The sequence below is a fragment of the Excalfactoria chinensis genome, chromosome 5 (assembly GCF_039878825.1).
Source record: "Excalfactoria chinensis isolate bCotChi1 chromosome 5, bCotChi1.hap2, whole genome shotgun sequence".
Classification (NCBI taxonomy): Eukaryota; Metazoa; Chordata; class Aves; order Galliformes; family Phasianidae; genus Excalfactoria; species Excalfactoria chinensis.
Genome location: NC_092829.1, coordinates 56,625,173 through 56,646,059, shown reverse-complemented (window position 1 = coordinate 56,646,059; position 20,887 = coordinate 56,625,173). Strand labels below are relative to the sequence as shown.

The window sequence follows — 20,887 nt, the reverse complement described above, 5'->3', positions numbered from 1 at the left end:
AGGAGATACCAGCATCCATTGCCACCCAAAGTTTGCAGAGGCGTTCAGAAAGGAAAGCCTTTCTCCAACCTTAGCCTGTATTTTCAGACTGTATGGATTCTGTAGAGAATTCACCCAATTATTTGTGCTTTGAGAGCATTTGTGATGCAAAGGAATCCTGATATGGATTAGGTTGTGACAAGAAGTCTGTCTTTATACATATCTGGAGTCTTAAATGTGCGTGCAAAAGAAAGATACAAATTCTGAGAGTCTTAAAGCAACTTCCCAATTGATTTGCATTCTTCTCTTATTTAATGATACCTGTTTCTGATTTCACGTTTTAACGTGATTTCACGTTTCTGATTTCACGTTTTAACACTGCTGTCATGAAGGGGATTGCCATTCGTGTTGATGCAGTTATACTCATTACAAAACTAGAGCACGGGTTGTGTGATAACTTGATTAAGCTCTATGCTGCTAATGCTCAAATGGGGCAGAGAGATGAGAGGCTGATTTACAATTCTTTTTTGCTTTAAAAATTTCAGGTGAAACTGAAAATAAGCATATTTTTTATTATTATTATTTTTTCCCCCTAGTAAATTGCAGAGGGAGTTGTTACAAAGTAGTTGTGCACTGGTAGAGGTTCTAATGCAAAAAGCCACGGTGGGGTTTTGCTGTGTCTGACTTTAGCAGGAGTCTCAGTTTCGGTCTCTTATATTTCAGTAATTTCTCCAACAGTATTTAATTATCTCTGTCTCTACTGCCAAATTATTTCCTGGAAATGAAATCGTTTCCGCACAAGATACTGAAAGGTGCTAATTGGACTCTTGGCTATTGCAGAGCTATCAGATCACAGAGGTGGGATGGAAAGAATTAAGGTTGACGTCCTTGAACTCCCGCTTCCCCCTGGATGATTTAACTACAGAAATTAGCAAAGGCTCCAAGGGAATCACCTCACATTTTCTTATAAACCAATGAAATATTTGATGATATTTCATCAAAAAGACCCCGTCTTTAATAACGATTATGCAGTTCAGCTGCCGAGTTAAAGAAAGCAAAATGCTACTCAGAAAAGGTTGTGCTCCTTTGACTGAGACCAGAGCCCATCCTCAGGTTGGCATGGAGCTTGGAAAACTTCAGGCCAAGCATCTCATTTTTGGCAAACAGATAAAAAATTGAAATCATCCTCCCCCCCCACCCCAATAATTATTTCATCACTGTAACAGAGCCATATCTGAAGCAGAGGGTGTAGCTTCAGAGAGAACAAACACGCTGCACAAAGCCCAGGAGGGCTGGGACTCGGGAAACAATTCCTGGGCAAGGATTGGTTTTGCAATTTTTGCTCTTGCAGAAATGCAATGAAAGGTTATACATCCTTGCACAGATCCTGAAGCCTCAGGACTTTTGCAGGCCAGGGAGCTGAGCGAGGAAACGGCATCAGTGATGATGGTGGGGGGATGCAGCATGGTAAGAGAGGCGCCACTGAGCTTTGAACTCAATCAGATGCTTGAGGGCAATTAAACACACAAGATTTCCTGCTTTAAACAAAGACGCAGAAGGGAGTCTCCCTGTTTTCTGTGCTGTTAATCATCAAGGGTAGAGAAAAATGAGTGAAGGAAGGAAAAAAAAGAGAGAAGGTGCTGTTTAAAGGAGAGATGTTAGACCCCAGCAGGATGCCTGCTTGAGTTGCATCTCAAGAAATAATAAGCACTTGTTATGCTAATAGTCACTATTTTCAATAACATGATTTGCATACAGATTATATGCATGTTAATTACATTGTGCGCATAGCCAGTAATGTACACGTTAGGTTTTTTCCTTTGCATTTTCATTTGCAAAATGAGGCATCGCTTTAATGAATGTTGCAAGATTATAGAATGCTGGTAGATAATGCTGTAAATAATGGCATGCTGAGCTGGATGCCCATAGAAGATAACCACGCATCAGAAACATTTGTTGGAGGAGCCCAGGATCAGTGTCACCTCTGGCACAAACATCTGTCGTGGCACCTGATTATAATGAGAACAAATGAAACAGAAGTGTGTGTGAATGTCTGATAATGCAGTGTTGCATGATGGTAATTAACTTAGTGTTTGGATAATTACTTGGTGCATACTTGTGTGAAACCCACGCTGAGTTGCACAGATCTGAATCAGGAACATCACTGTGCCTTTGGTTGGTGGCTTTATACTGCTTTTGTGCCAGCTGTGGGAGGGCAGGTGACACCTGGTGCTGTGAAGAGGCAGAGGAACACGGGCAGACAGTACCCATGTGGATGCAAAGTTTTCCAGACCAAAATTAGCATTTACAGAAGGTTTGAACACATTGGAATCAGAGCCATGCTTGTGTTAGATTGGTTCTTGGCATCTTCTGTCCATAACATTTCTGACTCATTAGGAGGCTGGACTTCAGTGAACTTTATTTGAAGCATGGCTCCAGATATGCTTTCTTTTCTTTCCCCAAGATCATCCAACCCAACCGCCCACCTACCACCGTGCTTCATAATACAGTGTAGCTATGCCTTCTGTACCTGTAGCTACACTGCTGTTCCTGGTGGTACATTGATGGCACGGAGCCACGTGTTCAGCTTATTACTTACAAAGAAATAAAGAAACCAACACACAGTATCATGGGAAAATGGAAGAGTGGGCATCTGACATTCCAGACTAAATATTTAACGTATTTCATAAGGCATCTAGTAGAAATATTTACCTGTTAAGAAATGGTAAGAATATAATTTACAAGTTCTTATCAGATTAATTTTTCGGGTATCAGATAGCAGTATTGGGTATCGGATAATCTCTTCCCTATAAAGCACAGATGTTTGGAATTAGTAGCTCAGTTTCAAAAGAAAATAGCTGTTAAGTGCAATAGCTCACCACATCAATATTCGGTTGTTATTGCCATTGGTGTTCTCACATCCCGTGGCAGCTCATTCTGCATGCCTTATAGTTATCATAGTATCTATTGCAGTGAAAAAGATTTGCTCATCGGGAGAGAAACTAAATGATTTTAATCATTTTGTGGACACGCCGCTTGCTTAAGTTCACTCAGTGTAGCCAGCATGTACTAGGAATGTGGGTTACTTTGAGGCTTATGTTGGTTGCAAGGAGGAGAGAGCTTTCTGTATAAGTGGAAAGTTTTGAGCAAGGTTTCAGGCTCCCAGCATTACTCCAAACACGCCAGCCTTCTGTTCAGAGCAGCCCTGTGGGCTGAGATTTCCTTTAGTCACGCTCCCCAAACACGGACATGTTGACTACCTGAACCACACGCAGCAGTACTCTAATCTGTAGGACCATTAGTATCCCCCAGTAAAGCTATTGGTTTATCAGTGCTTAGGAAAGGTCAGAAGTTCATGTGAGCAAGTCCTGACTGCAACGTGCTTATGAGATAGTGAAGGACAAGTTTTCATGCTGCTTACTTAAGAATTTCTTTGTCTGAATGAGCTGTCTGCGTTGTTCATAGAGTGCTTAGCTAGGAAGGCCTTTTGGTTACAAGAATGCACCACTTAGGGCTGCTGTCTTGTGGGTCACTGGTTTCAGTTACCTTTTGTTTTATAAAGATGGTTGGAACACCAACTCAATGGTTTTCTTTGCCATAAGACTCAATGGTCTTCAAGACCATAAGAAAACAATGGCAGGGGTGAGGAATATCTGCAGATCAATATTACATTGGCAGTCTCTTGTGAGTTTGGAAATGGCAGGTTAGTCTATTTGACAGGCGGCAGCTGTAGTAAGAACAAGACCAAAGCAATTCACATGGAAAACAGTGTTAAAGACAAAGATTTTAAAAGATAATCTGAGCAAAAGGCAAGTCTTCTGGCTCACCTATGGTCCCTGAAACATCTTCATACTGTGTGGGTAAAGCAGGTCCCTTTGTCTTATTAGATAAACGCAGATGGACTATCAAAGCAAAGTTAATTGTTGTTGAAGCTGCGAGTTTGCATCTTTGTTCTTTGCCTATTACTCTGTTGAAGCGTTTATGTGGATCCAGTGCTTATACACTCAGTAATACAGAGGACTAGCAAACACTAAAAATCAAGCTGTAATGATACTAGCTTGATTTAATAGTTCTACTTGAATTAAGATAAATGACTTACTTTTCTAGTGGGATATATTAGCTCTTTAACAGCCAGAACAGCAATAAACAACTGTAAATATTGAGATACATCTAATTGGGAGACCAAAGCAATTAGGCTGGACCAACTGTATTGATCATAACTGAATTGGATTTGACTAAGATGCAGGTGGCTGACAGCAGTGCTATTACAGTGGATGCCCTCAGATGGGTAATGTTTGCTGCTGATTAATGTTTTAGTATTTTTTAATCTTATTCCAAGTCATTAATCCTATTCCAAGTTTGGCTTTTCTGTCTGTGAAATCTTTTCAAGGCTGAAATCCCTACTCTTATGGTCATGTGAAGTTTTGCATGGACTTGACTTGGGACTTTAAAAATGTCAGTTCCTATGCATTGAATGTGTAGGTATTACTTTACTTTCTTCTGCACAGTACTACCAATGTAAGGACTCTTAACATGGGAGAATGTGAAGATGGGCTATTTCATAGCATGCATCCTTCATTGGGCTGCAAATGTCATGCCTCTTTCATTCAGCAGAATAAAAGGAATTGAAAATGGAGCTTCATTTTCCCACACCTACTTCTTCTGGCTCCTTACTCCTTTTAGAAATACAATGAAAAACCACATGTTCACAGCATTGTAGCTGCTAGGGAATATTTGCTACCATTCTTCTTATTGACTACATTGATTCAGTGTTCCTCTAGAGCTTTGGCATAATGCTTAGGTTGATGGTGTACATCCATAGAACTTTAGCTGCTGTGATTCTTTTAAGACATCATTCTACTCAGTTGCAGTGGAGTCCCTTCCATGGTGAAATGTAGCAGAGGCTTCATACCATGCATTATAAAACAGCTCACAAAGACCATGAAGTACAATGTCAATTGAGTCAAGGCTGCTTGCATTGCTTTTATAGTCAGTGCAGTCATCAAACACAGGCGTTTTATAAGCTTCAAACTTACATATATATATATTCTTCAGCTAATGAGAATAAAAGCATAAAGAAAGTTAAGATATTGCAGGAAAACCTGATTTTCAGACATTTTAGTGTTCTCTTATGGAGATCTGGAAATGAAACAAGATTCATGTTGCTTTAGCCTAGAACACAAACCTGTAATCATGGTTTTGGGGCCTTTTAAAATAAAAATCAAATCACAGATTTCTTTGATAGGTTTTTTTTTGTTGCTATTTTTTTCCCCCTTCTCTGCATACAGTTTTAGCTCTGTTGAAGCTACGCACGTGGTTCTTCCTCATGTTAACAGGGATAGTATGCAACTGGGGAGAAAAGGGACAAGCAATTGGGGGTGCAATGATTTTATTACACTGAGTATTAGGACACTTTGCAGTCTTTTCTAAGCAGCTGTTCTTTAGATAAATTAATACCTGGGGTCTCTTTACTTCTCTCAAACTTTAACTACTATAAAAGAAGTTAATGTAAAGCTGTTCACAGCTTATCTCACCCGATTGCTATGCAGAAGTTCTAACACAAATGCTTTTATAAACTGCAGCCGTAATGCACTAATCTTCTGAACTTCCTGACCAATAAAATGATGATTATTACTACACGTAAAATTCATCTGTAAATATCCCTCTGTATTCAGTGTTATAGGTATTATGTTGCAAAATCCCTCCACTTTTGCAATGGAAGGTCTGCCAGGGAAAGGAAGACAATGGGGCTGTAGGTTAATGTATAGAGAGCAACACTGCACCTTAAACTTGTGATTTAGTTTCTATTTGTAGCAGTTGATTTAAAAGATGGGATGTTCTGATTCTTTTTTTTGCTCTAGCTTGCTGTTTCAGATTTCATCATATTTAGAATTAGAACATTTCTCGCTGCCCTTACCCACTAGTGCTAATTTTCTATACAACTCTGTAAGCAGATAATGAGGGAACACCATGTTCGGGGGGAGGTTTTCGGTGAAGACAGGAAGGTTGTTGAAGGTTAGAAGAAAGCCTTTCTATTCCAGCTGTGACTCTTTTAAGTACCTGTGATATCCAAGAGTTATTTCTAGTAACTGCTCCATGATTATAGTAATGAACGAGGAGCAGTTCGTGGTGTTTGTTAGAAAGGATACCTTGAGTGCAGTTCAACTCAGCAGAGGTGAGTCTATGAGTAACTTTACCCTCTCTTTTATTGTGGATAATAAATCCTTTGGTTTTAAATATCTATGTGACTCTTGTCTGATCTTCTACAAAGCTGTTGACATCTGTGGCTTTGCATATAGGCACGTACGCACTGTGTAGGGGCTGGAATGACTGCACTGCAAGATACAGACATACAAAAAGCAGAAGGGTGATGTTTCTATCTTTCATTCACCACTATACTAACTTAATATAGATAGTAGTCCAGCTGCAAAAAGATACTAAATGAACGGCCTTTTTCATTTTAAAACACAAACATCTGTGTTAAACGATGCTCTTCTGAAGCCACTTTTATTGTTAGTATTGTTCCAAATTGCAAGTTGTCACATCCACCAGCCTCTAAATTACCAGTTGTCTTTGTTGCTATAGTAACATCATGGCCACTAAAATATAGACTCCAGAATAGAAAAACAAGCTCAGACTGCAACACACTTATTTGAAGGTTTTGGCAGAAGAATTTCTGCACAAAGTCATTATTTTATAACCTTTGAATACTTACATTTTAACTCTTTCAACCAAAACTACAGCATTAAGCTAAAACATGCCTCATATCTAAGATAAGATACCCAAGCTGGACCCAGTTAATAAGTATATTGATGCAGTTGAGTTCTGCTCATTCTTTCCCTCCCTTCTCTTTGGCTTCCAGCTGAATGATTGATGGTTTTCTTGAGGTGAGGCTAGGATTGCAGCCTCGTTTTGTCTTCTTTGCCCATCCCCTTTTCACGACACACTTGTTCATCAGTGGCCTGAACAGTGGCAACCTATCCTGGCTGGATTAGTAATGCAGCTTCTTGCTTACTGAACAAGTCCTTCTATAACAATGGGGATGGACTTGCATTTTCCCTTATGGCTGAATGTTAGTGAATTAGTCAATTTTTGTAACTGTGTAGACTTCAGCAAGAGCCAAGTTCTTTGTATTTCTCTTTACACATTTACATTTGGTGTTTCACTCACCAACACCCTTCTGCTCACCGTGATGTTTAACCTTGATTCTCCATCCAGCCTTGAGCTCCTGGCCTCTTCTACTCCAAGTTCCAGTGCTGCCTTCCATTCCCAACTAAGCATGGCTATCCAGTATAACTGTGTTTTGCATCATTGACATTACTATCACCGTTTCCCTTTTGTTTGTATTATTTCACTCTGGGGGAGCGTGGGGGGGGGGTACTTTTGGGTGATGTTTCCTGCTCTGTGCCTGAAGGTGCACCCCCTTGCACTGAGCCAATTAGCACGCTGGAGACCCAATGAATGGTGAGTCTACGTGGGTTGTAGGCAACCAGCTGTCCAATTCTCACTGTATCACAGGTTCTGAGTACTCAAAATACTAAATTTTTATTAACCAAATATGTAAAACTGCCTATCTTTATTCTACTTGAATTAAAAGAAAGTTCTTTGTTTTACATCGGTGAATAAGGATTAGTGTATCTAATCCCTGAACAGAGAAATCTTACACATCTTGACTGAGTTTCTTTATTAAGAAATAAAGATATCAAGGTCTGTAGCAGCGGATCTGCATTGAAAATGAGTTTTCTTTTTTTTAACGTGTGTATATGTGTAACATTCGTATTTTACCAGTATTCCAAATATTTGATGTTAAAACATTTGAAGTATGTCATCTGGTTTTATGCTGCTGCGTTCTCATAAAGCAAACTACAGTTATTTTAGCAGTCACATAGTTGACTCGGTGCGAGAGACTATAAAAACAGACTAGGAAATAGACTTTTACAGACTGTGGGCTTTGAGCTGAGATCAAATACTGTCATTTAGTACCTTCAAGTACAGGATTGCTGACATGGGCTTTTACTTCATACGTTACGGTATGTGATCTGGAGGCACCCAGTCTGCCTGTTTTACTGCCATCAGGTTACAGCTTTTCACAGATGACCTAGTACCAGTAGAAAGCCTTGACCTCTCACTTTTCCAGCACTTCAGAGGTTAATTTTGTTGAGGGATCAGATTTCTTTCTAGGGGAAGTTTCTGATGATCACCTTCTAGCTAGGCTTTACTTGCCAGTGTCTTTTCAGATCTGCTGGATGCTGAGTGCTGTTGGAAAACAGCCTTCCTCCAACTTTGTAAAGCTTGTGCCTAGACAGTCAAGTTGCAAGCTGTTTCATTTTGTGAGGTGTTAGATGGTAGCCTAATGAAGGTATCAACCTGTAAAGTAAACCTAAGCCCTTTTCCTGGAATTCTTCTTGGGCAGCAAGGTGGAGAAGTGCTTTGGCCAAGGAATATTGCAAGGTAAGACAGTTTCTGCACTTTGAAAGCATTGTGTGTGTTGTGTTGCACCTCTGTGCAAGTAAGACTAGCGTTTAAATTCTGGCAGCAATAGAAACGTGTTAGAGGATGCAGGAAATGTGGCAAGTTTTCTCCCTGCATTCTGTCTTTCATCGGGCTTGACAAATACACAAAGTCAGTCTATTTTATTATGTTACAAATATTTAGAAGAATTAATCAGAAAGCCCCTATGTGAGAACTGACAGCTACCGCTGTGTTTGTTTTTTCTGGCTTTACTCGGGATTCTGTGAGTTTTATTGACTGTTTAATAGGTCACAGTCTGACTGGTTGTCTCTCCATGTCTCAGGGTTTTAGTCTCAGAAAACCACAGGGCTTTGTTATATTTTAACTCTCCTTTGCTCTCTGAGCAAAAGAAGGATCTCTCTGTGAGAATGAGCTCACTCCTCACTGAAACAAAGGCGAGCGAGTCTGTTCCTGGCCATTATCACAGCACGGGCTGCACTTGCATTTCAGGACAGACTGTGCAGCTCTCATTCCTGTGCAAATTTGCGTTGGCTTCCTGATGAACTCTTTGTCTCTGAAGGTTATTACGCCTTCTTCCTTTTTGCAGTTTCTTTCAAGTAAGCTTCATCTTAAAGTGTGCTGTAAACCAGGTACTACTGAGGGTGTAAGGACAGATACTGCCTTTCTGCTTTCCCAATGGGAAAGTGGCAGTGAGAGACTGCAGTCCTGGTGCCCTGGGGTTGTCTGCCAAGGATGCTGCAAGTGGCATTTGTTCCCTCTGCTCAGGTTCCTGCCTTGTTTCACTGATGTAGAAGCTTTGTGATGTTTTCTGAGCAACAAAAAGCTTCAGCAGTGACTGCAGATTGTTCTCAAGTCTTCAGCTGATTGTTTTGTGCCATGTGCTCCTAGAATTACCGTGTGCTGGCCTTACAGGGGATGCATTTGTGTTACAGCTGGGGCACAGGCAGGAGGAATTATATGCAGGCTGGGGAGCGAAGCAGCCATCTCCTGCCTGTGTTGTGTGGATGCCAGGGCTGCAGGCAGGTAGCCTGGCCCAGGGTGTGCAGCTGCAGGGCTTAGGGCAGGCCAGGCTGCTCTGTGGGTTGCTCGCTGCAAGGAATTGACATGCCTGCTGCATGTTTTTGTTTCCACACTATGCTTCGTTCCTTTCCTTTCCCCTGTTTAGTTACGTCAGTGCTCTAAGAATTTAGCTAATCTCTTCTTTTCCCTCGTTGTGTTCCAGCCCGTTTTTATTTTGTGTTGCGGCTATGAATCTTTCCTTTGTTTCCCAAAGTAGGCTGCCAGGTAACAGGAGCTGCTCTGTGACCTGCTCAGCTCTCACACACCGCATTCAGTTCTGGAGGAGCATTCAGATGACAGAGCTGTGTCAGAAAGCGCGTTGCTGTTTTCAGTCAGTGCCACCCCTTCTTGGGGCTGCGACTGTAAAGAGTGCCTTTGTGCTGGGAGGGGATCCATCCCCCAGGTATCTGGGCTCTGGGCCTCATCCCTGCGGCCCCAGGGAGCTTTGGCTGGGGCCAAAGGGAGAGAAGAGCACACTGCAGCTGTGAGCTGCATCTGCGCATCCCTCTGGTGCTTGGCTGTGGACTCCTGGCTCTACTGCTGGAGGGGGGGGAGCACAGGGAGCTGAGCGGAGTGCTCAGCTGAATCATAGGGTCATCATAGAATCCTTGAGGTTGGAACAGACAGCTAAGGTCATTTCAGCCGGCCATCAACCCAGCAGCTTTGACTTGACCACTGGGGAGCCGCCGGCTCAGTGCTGGGCTGTATGCTTTTTGCTGGGGCTGGTCGTGCCTCCTCAGCACAGGAAGGTTTCAGATGGAGCAGTGAATGGGGGGCCAGCAGCAGTCCAAGAGGAAAGTCGTTGCAAAAATAGTTTCAAGCTCAGGAAACGAAGGTCAGTAGCTGCTTACAGTGTTTGAGCTGGATTCTACAGAGCTAGCTGTGCTGTATTGTTCACCCAGCATTTGGGTCAAAGGCTCTGATTTATCACCTCACCCCGAGGCTGCGTAGTGCCATAGGAACAATGGCCAGAAAGCAAGTTCCACCAGCCACGCATTTTGCAACTTAATGCGGTCCTGGGACTGCTCTGTTTAGTGGCTGTAGATAGCGAGTAACTGAAGTGTCTTGAAGCAAAAGAGATGGTCATTGGAATTTCTGCTTTATGGCAAGAGACTGTTAGTTTCAGCTGAAAGTCACATCGTTTCCTAAAGTTTTGGAGTGCATCTACTGGTGGATATACTGAGATTAGATGGGTTTAGCAGCCCCTATGCGTGCACGCTTAGCTGTGTTTGCTTGAAGTGTGACAACGGCTTGTCAAGTTTTAAGGGCAAAATGAAATCTACTGTTGTTTTTTAAAGGGTTATTAGCACTGATATAAAAAAATTAAGCAAAAAGAACACGCAGGTTTCTAGCTTCTACTACCCTTTTCTTCCCTAATTTTGTGGACTCAAATTGATACTTTTCTGCAGATAATTCTTATCTTTTACAAAGAGGTCTTTTAAATGTAAATGTTATCTTAGGTGAGTGCTAAACACAGCTTGACTGTGCTTCAACTTGGCGGTGGTGTAAACCAAATGGTCACTCAACAGCTCACCATACACCTCCAGGAGGTTAACTGGGTGCCAGAAATGTTGTATAGGGATAGGATTCTGCTCCAGAAAGGACAGGTGGAATTGATCTGTATTTGTTTTCCCCTTCCCCTGTTTCAATCATTTTACACCTTAATTTTGATTTATTATTTTTTTGTTCTCCTATCAACTAATAAATAGTTAAATTTTTAGGTAGAAGAGGATAATTACCATGTTTCCAGTTGAAATATTGTAGAGCCCCAAGGCCCTGTCTTTGACAAATGTATTTTTCAGCAGCTCATTGTAATTTTGGTTTTGAGTGAAGAACCAGCAATGTTGGAATCCACACCCATCCACAGCTAAGGGTGGATTTCCAACCTTCAAACAATAGCTTCACTGAGTCGTATTTGAATGGCGTTTTCCTTTGGACTTGCAAACTGCAAATGTTTTTGCTGTCAAGGACTGTGGGGTGGTTTCGGACAGTTTCATGTGCCCTCCAAGCTGACAAAAGAAGACCCAGTTCTGTGGATGATGATTATGCAAGATGGGAAAGTGCTGATAGACTGTAGAAAAATACAAGTCTGAGCCTAACCGCATTGAAAACCTGTTTGAAAAAGCAGCTCGAAGTAGTTGACCTAGTGCTTTATGTGGGTGATCTGTAGAAGTTAGTCACGTTAGGGTGAGCAGCCTGGGATAGGGAAGGGAAGGGAAGGGAAGGGAAGGGAAGGGAAGGGAAGGGGTAATCGAAGTAAAGTTTCAGGTAACTAATCAAATAGAGAAAGGAAAGCCCAAACATTCCAGCTTCAGGTCACAGCTGAGTAGGCTTTTGCTGACATCAGCCATTATTAATTGCACCAGCTAAATTACAAAGATGTTATCGGGACTCTGGGAGCCAAGTGTACTGTAATTACAAGGGCTGTTGGGTTCCCCATTATGCATCCTTTCTTTTGGCTTTAACCATCAAGGCTCCAACTCAGGAGTGAAGGAATTTATGCAGAGCCCTTGGGGTTGTTGTGAGAGCACTGTGCAAATGGAGATGCATCCACCTGGTGACAGATGCAGTGTCCTGCACCGCTGTGCATTGTACTAAATACAGTGAGGCACTTACTGGGGTAAAGAGCTTGCAATGTAATAGCATCTTGCCTATGGGTGGAGGATGCTTGACTTGTCGGAACAGTCATGGGCATCAGTATTGCTTCTTGGTGGGACCAGCATGGCTGCAAGAGCCTTACTGCTTATCTTCCAGCCACCAAAATACTGGGCATCTCTCAGGATCTCAGGATGGCTGTCCTTTTTAAACCTAGCAACAGATGGCACCCTTGAAAATGCTAACTTCTAGTGGCCATTGCCTCCATCAGCACATGAAAGATGTAAAGCCTGGGATGTATTTAAGGGGAAGCCACAGCAATCAGTGCATTCAGATGCATGCTTCCACCTTTGTCATTCAGCACACGTCCTAGTTCAGAAGGGCACTTACATATTTCTCTAATGCCTGAGATAGCCCAACTGAAGTCCATGGGACTGGCTGATAGCAGTAAAACTGCTTGCAATTGAGATGAGATGCGTTTTTTCCAACACTGATGAACTAGGGCCTGTGATGGCTTAAGGGTGGTAAATGCTCAGCAATGTGACATTTCATTATGAGGATAAAGAATTCTTCCCCCCCACTCCCCCACTCTCACCCCACGTTGTAAAAGTAACTTGGAGTATCTGGAATGCATATTGGGTAGCTTTTTAGGAATGAGAACCAAATGCCATCACTCTGGCAGACGAGGAATTGAAATAGCTTTGTGTTACAGGTTCTGATGTCAAATATCACTTATAGGGTCTGTTTCTAAAAGTGGAAAGCTGTCACGTAGAAGCTGGCTGGCTGGTTTGGCCAGATGCAAGGAGTCTCAAGTTGTGTTAGGAGCTTCCTTTTAGCTTCTACCTCTGTTTTCTATTAGAACAGCTTCCTATTCAAAAATGTACAGGTAAAGGCAAATCTAGACCAAGATTGTAGCCTCCCTTGTCGAAACACAGCTTCACCACTGATACATAACAGTGGGGCTGCTGAAATACTTGGTGGTGCTGAGCCCTAGCAGGCACCAGTCCCTCACTGGGTGATCCTTCATTGGATGATCTGCTGCTGCTCAGAGACTGGCTGGGTATTGGGTTTGCAGATGATGTGTTGTACAGATCAGGAGGGTTATGTGCTGTCTGAACAATGGTATTCTTTCCAACTTTCAACTGTCTTATTTTCTAAACATTTCTCATACCGCTGATGCTGTGAGTTGTAGATGTAGGTTGCATGCGTAGCAACCAAGTACAAAAGACTGCCCCTGAGATCCTTGTGTTTGCATTCCATCTCTGCATCATGGATGTGCACGTGAGCTCTACATCATCCCACACATACCTTGCTGCCAACACCCTTCCCTGTGCAGGGCTTTGGGCATCATTCCGAGGGTCACTTCAAGGTTTGTTTGCTCAAACTTTCAATGAGCCAGTGAGAAGAATGACATCATCGGTGCTGCCAACTTCAAAATGACATAGAGAAGGCTGCGTGGCAACAGCACAGTCAGTGAGCTGTATGAACTTAGACTTGTTCTGTAATGAAGATAAGTTATGAAAATGAACAGGCTGTTTTCATCTGGCAACCAGCAGTGGGATAAGGCTTGGAGAACGAATAATTTTCTTTTGAATTATGTTCTGTCTTTTTACCCACATTTTCTTCCTTTGTGGTGGTGTTTTTTCCCCAGCTGGGATGACAGCAGCTCTGTCAGCAGTGGGATCAGTGACACCATAGATAATCTCAGCACTGATGACATTAACACCAGCTCCTCTATCAGCTCTTATGCCAACACACCTGCCTCCTCCCGTAAAAACTTAGATGCACAGGTAAGGTAAAAGAGTAACGCTGATGTTTATTGTTTTCCCACTCAATCAATATTATTGTCTTAAGTTGGATTAACTGTTTATTCATGCCTTCACAGATAGTATTTCTTGACAGAATAATAATTAAATGCACAAATATCTTTCCGTTATACAGTAACCTTGCTCTAATTTGCAGCTGCTTTTACAGCCTTTCGGCAGCGCAGGCTGAAAAACTGGGACACTGGTTGAGGAAAAACAGTAAGAATGCAAAGAATTATTGTTGTTTTGACAATGCTAAGTACCGTACTGCATCAAAAATGAGCTCCAGGTTCCTTAATCAATCCACACTTGTGTTTTTGATGTGCCTTTACCACCTTTCCCTTTCTCATGTACTTGACCAACTGAACCCGTGCACAACCCTCGATGCAGTGGGTGTTGCTGAGAAGGAAGTGTCAAGCAGCAGTAAGCACCATATCGTATGGTTGAAGATCATTTACACTCCCATCAGAAATGCACATGTACTAGGCAAATGAAATAGACTATTTCCAACATCTGGGGCTGCACGTTACTTCAGGCTTTTTATTTCTGGCAGCATTTCATAGGAAGATAAATTTTATGTCCATCAGCAACCTACATGTATATATGTCAAAGCTGCCGCCCTGCAGTGACTTAGCACTGCAGCAGGTAGAGGAGAAGTAAAGACAGATGACTTTCACTTCAGTTTCTTTATATTATTCTTCTTTCTTTTCATAACTGGACCTTACGTTTGCTTTTAATACCTGTTCTAATGTAGAAGCGTGGTTGCTGTGAAGTCTTAACTCTGCCTGCAGGACTGTGGCGCAAGCATTACTCTTTGTTCCCTTGCCACAGTGCATACTTGAGCCTACATTAAAGATTCCCAGTTAGCATCTGGTTGTGTATCAGTGATTTCACGTGTGCTCAAAGCTGCTAATGCAAGTCCTGTACAAGTTGAGAGGAGTTAAGATATATCAGGCATGTTTTTCAGTATGTTAATAGGGAAAATAACGTAGGCAACTCAGGTGTTTTTTTTTTGACAGTTGGTAATATCTCAACATTGTAATCTGTTGGGAAGAAAAAAAAAAGGAAGAAAAAAGGATATGTGACTAAATATTAAACAGAGAAAAAAAAATAGAAACTCATTTGACTTATATCTTCTGATGGATCAGATTCTTGGAAACACCTCTAAGAGATCAACATCTGTGTTGTTGAGCTTCTCTTCCTCCTCCACAACTATCACAGCATTCAAAAGAATGCAGACCTATAGCAGAAGATGAGCTGAAGCTTGTAAAGCACATAGCCATTAGAAGAGGGAACTGGGAGCCAAGATGCATGGGTTTGTTTACAGCTCTTTGATTTGTGTCTGTGACCTGCTTCTCTCCTCAGTTTCCATGACTGAAACTCTTTTTTTTTTTGGGTACTATTAACTGCAAATTATTATCCATAAAATATTTTGTTTTCTTTACAACAACAACAGCAAAATCCTATTCTTGTCAGTCAGACAGCAGGAAGCAATGGAACCATGTACATCTTGCAGGGTTGTTTTTTTGTTGCCCAAAGTAGTCCTCACTGCTCATGACAATAGTGAGTGCTGCTATATGCGGCTTTTTCTGCCTTATTGGTGGCCTGTGCCAGGGTTTGCGTTCCCCTTCATGGTAAGCCACAAAGGACTGGTACACATCTGCACAAGGATGAGGACTTTTCTTCTCAGGCGATCCACTGCTTTGGTTCTTGTAAATAGCAGGTGCTTAACTTTTAAGCTACTGCATCTATTTGAGGTGGTACAGAAGTTGGGTTTGAGATAATTAAAGAGGGAGCTGGAAGCTAACACATATGCAGCTGGGAGTTCAGACAAATAAGACAGCTCATCAAAGGGAGAGAGCCCTAACATGTCAGTGTCTACTGATAAAATCAGTAAGTTACTCTGCAATGAGCGGGACGTGCTCACAGTGGAAACGAAAGTTTCTGAATACCTCCATCTCCAGAAGAAGACTTATTTTGTTCATCTCTGAGAACCAGGCCCTAAATACAGCCACGACTTAATCTTTATTGATTATCGTAGTCCCCTTTGGTAGCAGTGATGTGAAGATGTTCTCAGGTTGATTCTGAACAAGCCAGGGAAGGGAACTAGAATATACCTTACCATGTCACTGTGTCTTGCTCTGATTATCATAGAATCATAGAATGGTTTCAGTTGGAAGGGACCTTAGAGATAGTAATAAACTTGTTCTCCTAATCATACAGAGGTCACAAGAAGGAAAGGAAACAATTCCTTTAAATAGAAAACAGCAACATCTTTAAACTGTTGGACCAAGTTGACTTCCCAGTTTCATTGGATCAAAGATGGATTTGATCTGTTTACAGCTTAGTGAATAGATTTATTGTGCTGCATGTCTTGCTGTGTCCCACAGCAGAGTTTTCCACTTTCACCTAATACAGGCCTTTAGGTGGGTGGAGTTTCTGCTGAAACTGGAAGCCAGGTTTCACCATGTTTTGCTTTTGATTCCTTAGTCATGTTTCTGTTCTGTTCTTGTTGTTTACCATTAAGCAAACATCTCTGGCCAAGGAGCTTAGAGGGTAAATGTGCAGCATTTCAAAGGCTGGGGAAAAGAGCTTAGAGAAAAAAAAAACTATGTGTGGGAGATGAAGTAGAACTGAAGAGAGCAGAGGGAGAGGGCTTGCTGTAGTGCAGTTTATTGTGTTGAGATTGTACTGCTCTCACAGATGTGAAGCAGAGAAAAGGAAAGCACAGGAGCATGTCACGGTCAACCAAAGCTAGATTAAAGCCTTTACTATCAAGTAGGTGTATTTCCCGCTCTCAAATCTGTACAGTGTAAATATGCAATTCCAGACAAGGTATTTGAAGTGAGGTACTAATGACAACATGTGATCGATGATGTTAGGATAGTTTTGTTGGCTGACTGTTGCTCCTTGCCCCTGTGCTCTCTTCCAAGATGTGTGAGTGTAGGAGATGCTTTCATGAAATGGTGATTTTAGAGAAACTCAAGACACAGAAATGATTACATTGAGAACATGTTGCAAACCTGCTGATGTTCATGCACTGAAAGGTAGCCATCCCAAAGTCTTCCAACCATACAAAAAGAAGGAAGCTAGAAGGCCTATAGAACCCTATAATATCTTGTGGTGTTTGAAACAATTTCAAGTGTTATTACCCTTCTACTGTTGCACAGTAGTGCTGAGTGTCAAGAGTTGATTGTGGTACTACAGAATTTGCCCAAATTAACCAATATTGTTTGAGAAATAGACTTCTAAAAGGATAATTTTAATAGTAATCGGAAAATAGGAAAAGCTGATATAGAGGGAATATAATTCACATATGTGTCAGTAGTATTCATTTGGGAGCTTCTGAGAATTCAGCAAGAGTTTGTCCATGAGAAAATTCTCTATGTGACATCTCTGCTAAACTTTCAATGGAAGACTGGCAGCACAATCAGTCTGTTCAAAGAACAGGGAAAAACAGCTTGTAAGAGCTGAGAAACTGATGTAGTTTGTGTATTTAAGACAGAGTTGAGTGTTGCTAGAAAGTTAGGAGGGATTCATTCTTCTTCAGTTCTTGGGTGTCTTTCTAGCATATCAGAATTAACAGCATTCCACATCTTCTGATCTGTTCATGAAGCTGCCTCATCATGCTCTGGAGATCAGATTGCCAGACAAGAGATAGGAAAGCAGCAGGAACAAAGGAAAGCTAGCTGCAATGTTTCAAAATGATTTGTTGGCACTGTGCTATAAAGGGTTCCTTAGAAATTTGAGAGGGGGATTATAAATGGCATAGGGCTGAATGTGTCCTTTATAAACCAAGTTCTTCTTTCTTTTTTATCTGTTTATTTGTTCTAAAGGGATCAACTTGTATGTTTTTTTTTTAATTTTTCACTACCGCATTAGAAAAGATATAATGTTGTTGAGTTATTTTCTTACTGTGACTTTTCCTATTCAATGGCATGTTGTGTTTACTGGTATTTAGAGATGAGTGCTGACTATTAATCAGTTTAATGATTCTCTTCTCTGAAGCTGCTCAAAAGGAAGATGTGCTATGAAGGTTCTATTGTAATTCATTATCTGTCCTAGACTGATGCAGAAAAGCATTCCCAGGTCGAGCGGAATTCCTTATGGTCCAGCGATGAAGTCAAGAAATCAGACGGAGGATCTGACAGTGGCATAAAAATGGAGCCAGGGTCTAAATGGAGGCGGAATCCTTCTGATGTGTCTGATGAATCTGATAAAAGCACTTCTGGTAGGAAGAATGCTGTTATTTCACAGACGGGTTCCTGGCGACGGGGCATGTCGGCTCAGGTTGGCATTACCACACCAAGGACTAAACCTTCAACCACCTCGGGCACATTAAAGACACCTGGAACAGGTGAGAAAAGGTGTATGATACAAACAAAAAGAAAAAGGGCACTCAGTGGGAAAACAGTCTGAATACTTTACAAAGGTAGAACCTGAACTTCAGGTAATCTTGTCTTTTTATTTTTAGGTATTTTTTTTTTTAAACCTGTACGACAACTCGTACGTCCACATTTCTGTTTCTCTTCATTTTAAAATGAGTATTTTGTGGTTGTACACCGTGAAAGTTGTTTTTTACACAACCCTGGTCTTAAGCCAAGCTATTTTTTAGGCATAGTGTTAACATATGAGGCTTAAATAATGTAATTTTAGCTTTTGAAGTCACAATTAACTTTATGATTATACAGTGTATGTGGTTGAGGAGAGGGTTTTGGTTTATTTTGCCAGTACTAAACCAGCATGCTAATTTATAATAAAACACCTTTTAGTTCTGGGCTTTCTCATAAATCTAGAGTTGATTTTAGCACTTGCAGATGTGTGAATGAAAAGTGATTGAATTTACATAAGCAAGTAATGTAAGTTTAATACCTTATTTGATTGTGTGAACAACTGTAACACAAAGAAAGTTGAAGTCACTACTTATTTTCTTGAAAAATACATTATAGGAAAATAGCTCTGCCTAGCACAACTTCTTTCTGCTGATAAAAAGGGATCGATCTGTAGTAGCTACAAAGCGCTACTAATCTGTCACTATTACATAAGTTTGTTCTGTTTTTCGTGCTATGAAGGGCAAACATGCTACTTTCTCTGATAAGTCTGCATGTATAACTCATTAGAGTGGCCTTTAAGTTCAGTGCAGACTAGATCATAGTTTTTAACCACACTCTTGTGGCTAGCACGCTTTTGCTTTTCATGCTGCTTTGAGTTTCATCATTTGCTTGCTGTTTTCAAGTCATTAAATATTAGAATTCTTTTTCTATTTTTGTAGGGAAAACTGATGACGCCAAGGTATCAGAAAAGGGTAGACTATCTCCTAAGGCTGGACATGTTAAACGTTCCCCATCAGATGCAGGACGCAGCAGTGGTGATGAATCCAAAAAGCTTCCCACAAGTAACTCTAGAACAACTGCTGCTAATGCTAATACATTCGGATTTAAGAAACAGAGTGGGCCAGCCGTAGGCATGACTATAATTACTGCCAGTGGGGCAACTATCACCAGTAGATCAGCTACTCTGGGAAAAATCCCAAAGTCATCTGGACTCATGGGTAGGACCGCTGGTCGGAAGACTAGTGTTGATGGCTCACAGAACCAGGATGATGGCTACTTAGCGCTTAGTGCCCGAACTAACCTTCAGTATCGTAGCTTACCCCGGCCCAGTAAATCAAGTAGCAGAAGTGGAGCTGGGAATAGATCAAGCACTAGTAGCATAGACTCCAACATAAGCAGCAAATCAGCTGGGTTGCCTGTCCCTAAAATGAGAGAGCCTGCCAAGGTAATTCTTGGAAGCTCTCTGCCAGGATTAGTCAATCAGACTGATAAAGAGAAAGGGATTTCGTCTGACAACGAAAGCGTGGCCTCATGTAATTCTGTTAAAGTGAACCCTGCATCACAGACTGCTTCTAGTGGAGCTCAAAGTACTCACCAGCAAGGAGCCAAGTACCCTGATGTGGCCTCTCCCACTTTGCGCAGGTAGGCAATAAATTCATTGATTGTGAAATGATGTTAGTTAGAGCTGAATGATCCAGGACTCTTTGAGCCAGGTCTGGCTGTATTTTGAGGAGCGCTTAGTGTCCTACATGAAGGTCTTTGTATTTAATTTCACATAAACAGTTGGGCTAGTGTTGTAAATACACAGAGCACCCTGAGACAAGAGCAAGAGTTTAACATATGGAAAAGAAAAGCAACCTGTCTGGTAGAAGTACAGGCAGTTGTGATACGAGTCTCTGTCCTAAGAATTGTGCCCAAAGGCATTATCTGTTCTGATATCACAGGAAGAACTATTTTCTTGTGTGAAGGTTACTGAAGAATTCTTGCATTAGTGTGTATGTAGCAAACCTGGACGTGCTCCAGTGGTGGTTCAAATTGCAAGTTGACGACGGAAGGGTTGTTTCAAGTTTTCATTGTGGTGGTACAGTGTGACCTACCATGTTTAGATTCACATGCCTAACCCAAGCCAGTGTTTCAGCAATGTGAAATAGGCCAGTGTTTCGTACCACTCATAATAGCAGGTTATTCAAGTACAAGGAAGCCTAAGAGAAATTCCTGTCTAAGCTGGGTTGAAATCTCTTATCTCAGTGGTATTTTTGAACAGGTGTCTTACTTGTCTTCTGTTTCTCCACCACTGCCCCACACGTTACTTTAACATGAACACTGAGTTGGGCAGGCATTAATTTCTTGACATCAAAGTCTGATATTAGTGAAAGGTTTCATTAATATTATTTTTTCAGTTTAATTTGACATCGAGTAGCTTGTCTGTTTCAAGTTGCAGTGTTTTGCATTTCATTTTGTCTTGACACCATAATACCCATACAGTTACGCTACATCATCCTGCTTGCAGTGATGTGATAAAGCTGCATTCCATCTGAAGCACCAGTGCAAGCATAATGGCTGTGATGGCAGCTTAGGCTAAAGCTTCATGGAGTTGTAATCTGTTTCTTTTTAGATGAGTGGTTTTATTTGAAGAGCATTTGG

The 20,887-nt window shown here is 41.4% G+C and overlaps 1 protein-coding gene across 2 annotated transcripts in view; it reads left to right on the top strand.

The window, feature by feature from the left end:
* NAV2 (neuron navigator 2) overlaps positions 1-20,887 on the top strand; it is a 149,012-nt gene that overhangs the window by 91,067 nt on the left and 37,058 nt on the right. For both annotated transcript variants that reach the window (XM_072339296.1, XM_072339295.1), the window contains 3 exons: positions 13,757-13,895; positions 17,976-18,267; positions 19,183-19,885. In XM_072339296.1, the coding sequence (XP_072195397.1) occupies positions 13,757-13,895; positions 17,976-18,267; positions 19,183-19,885 (1,134 nt within the window). The remainder of the gene's footprint in view (positions 1-13,756; positions 13,896-17,975; positions 18,268-19,182; positions 19,886-20,887) is intronic.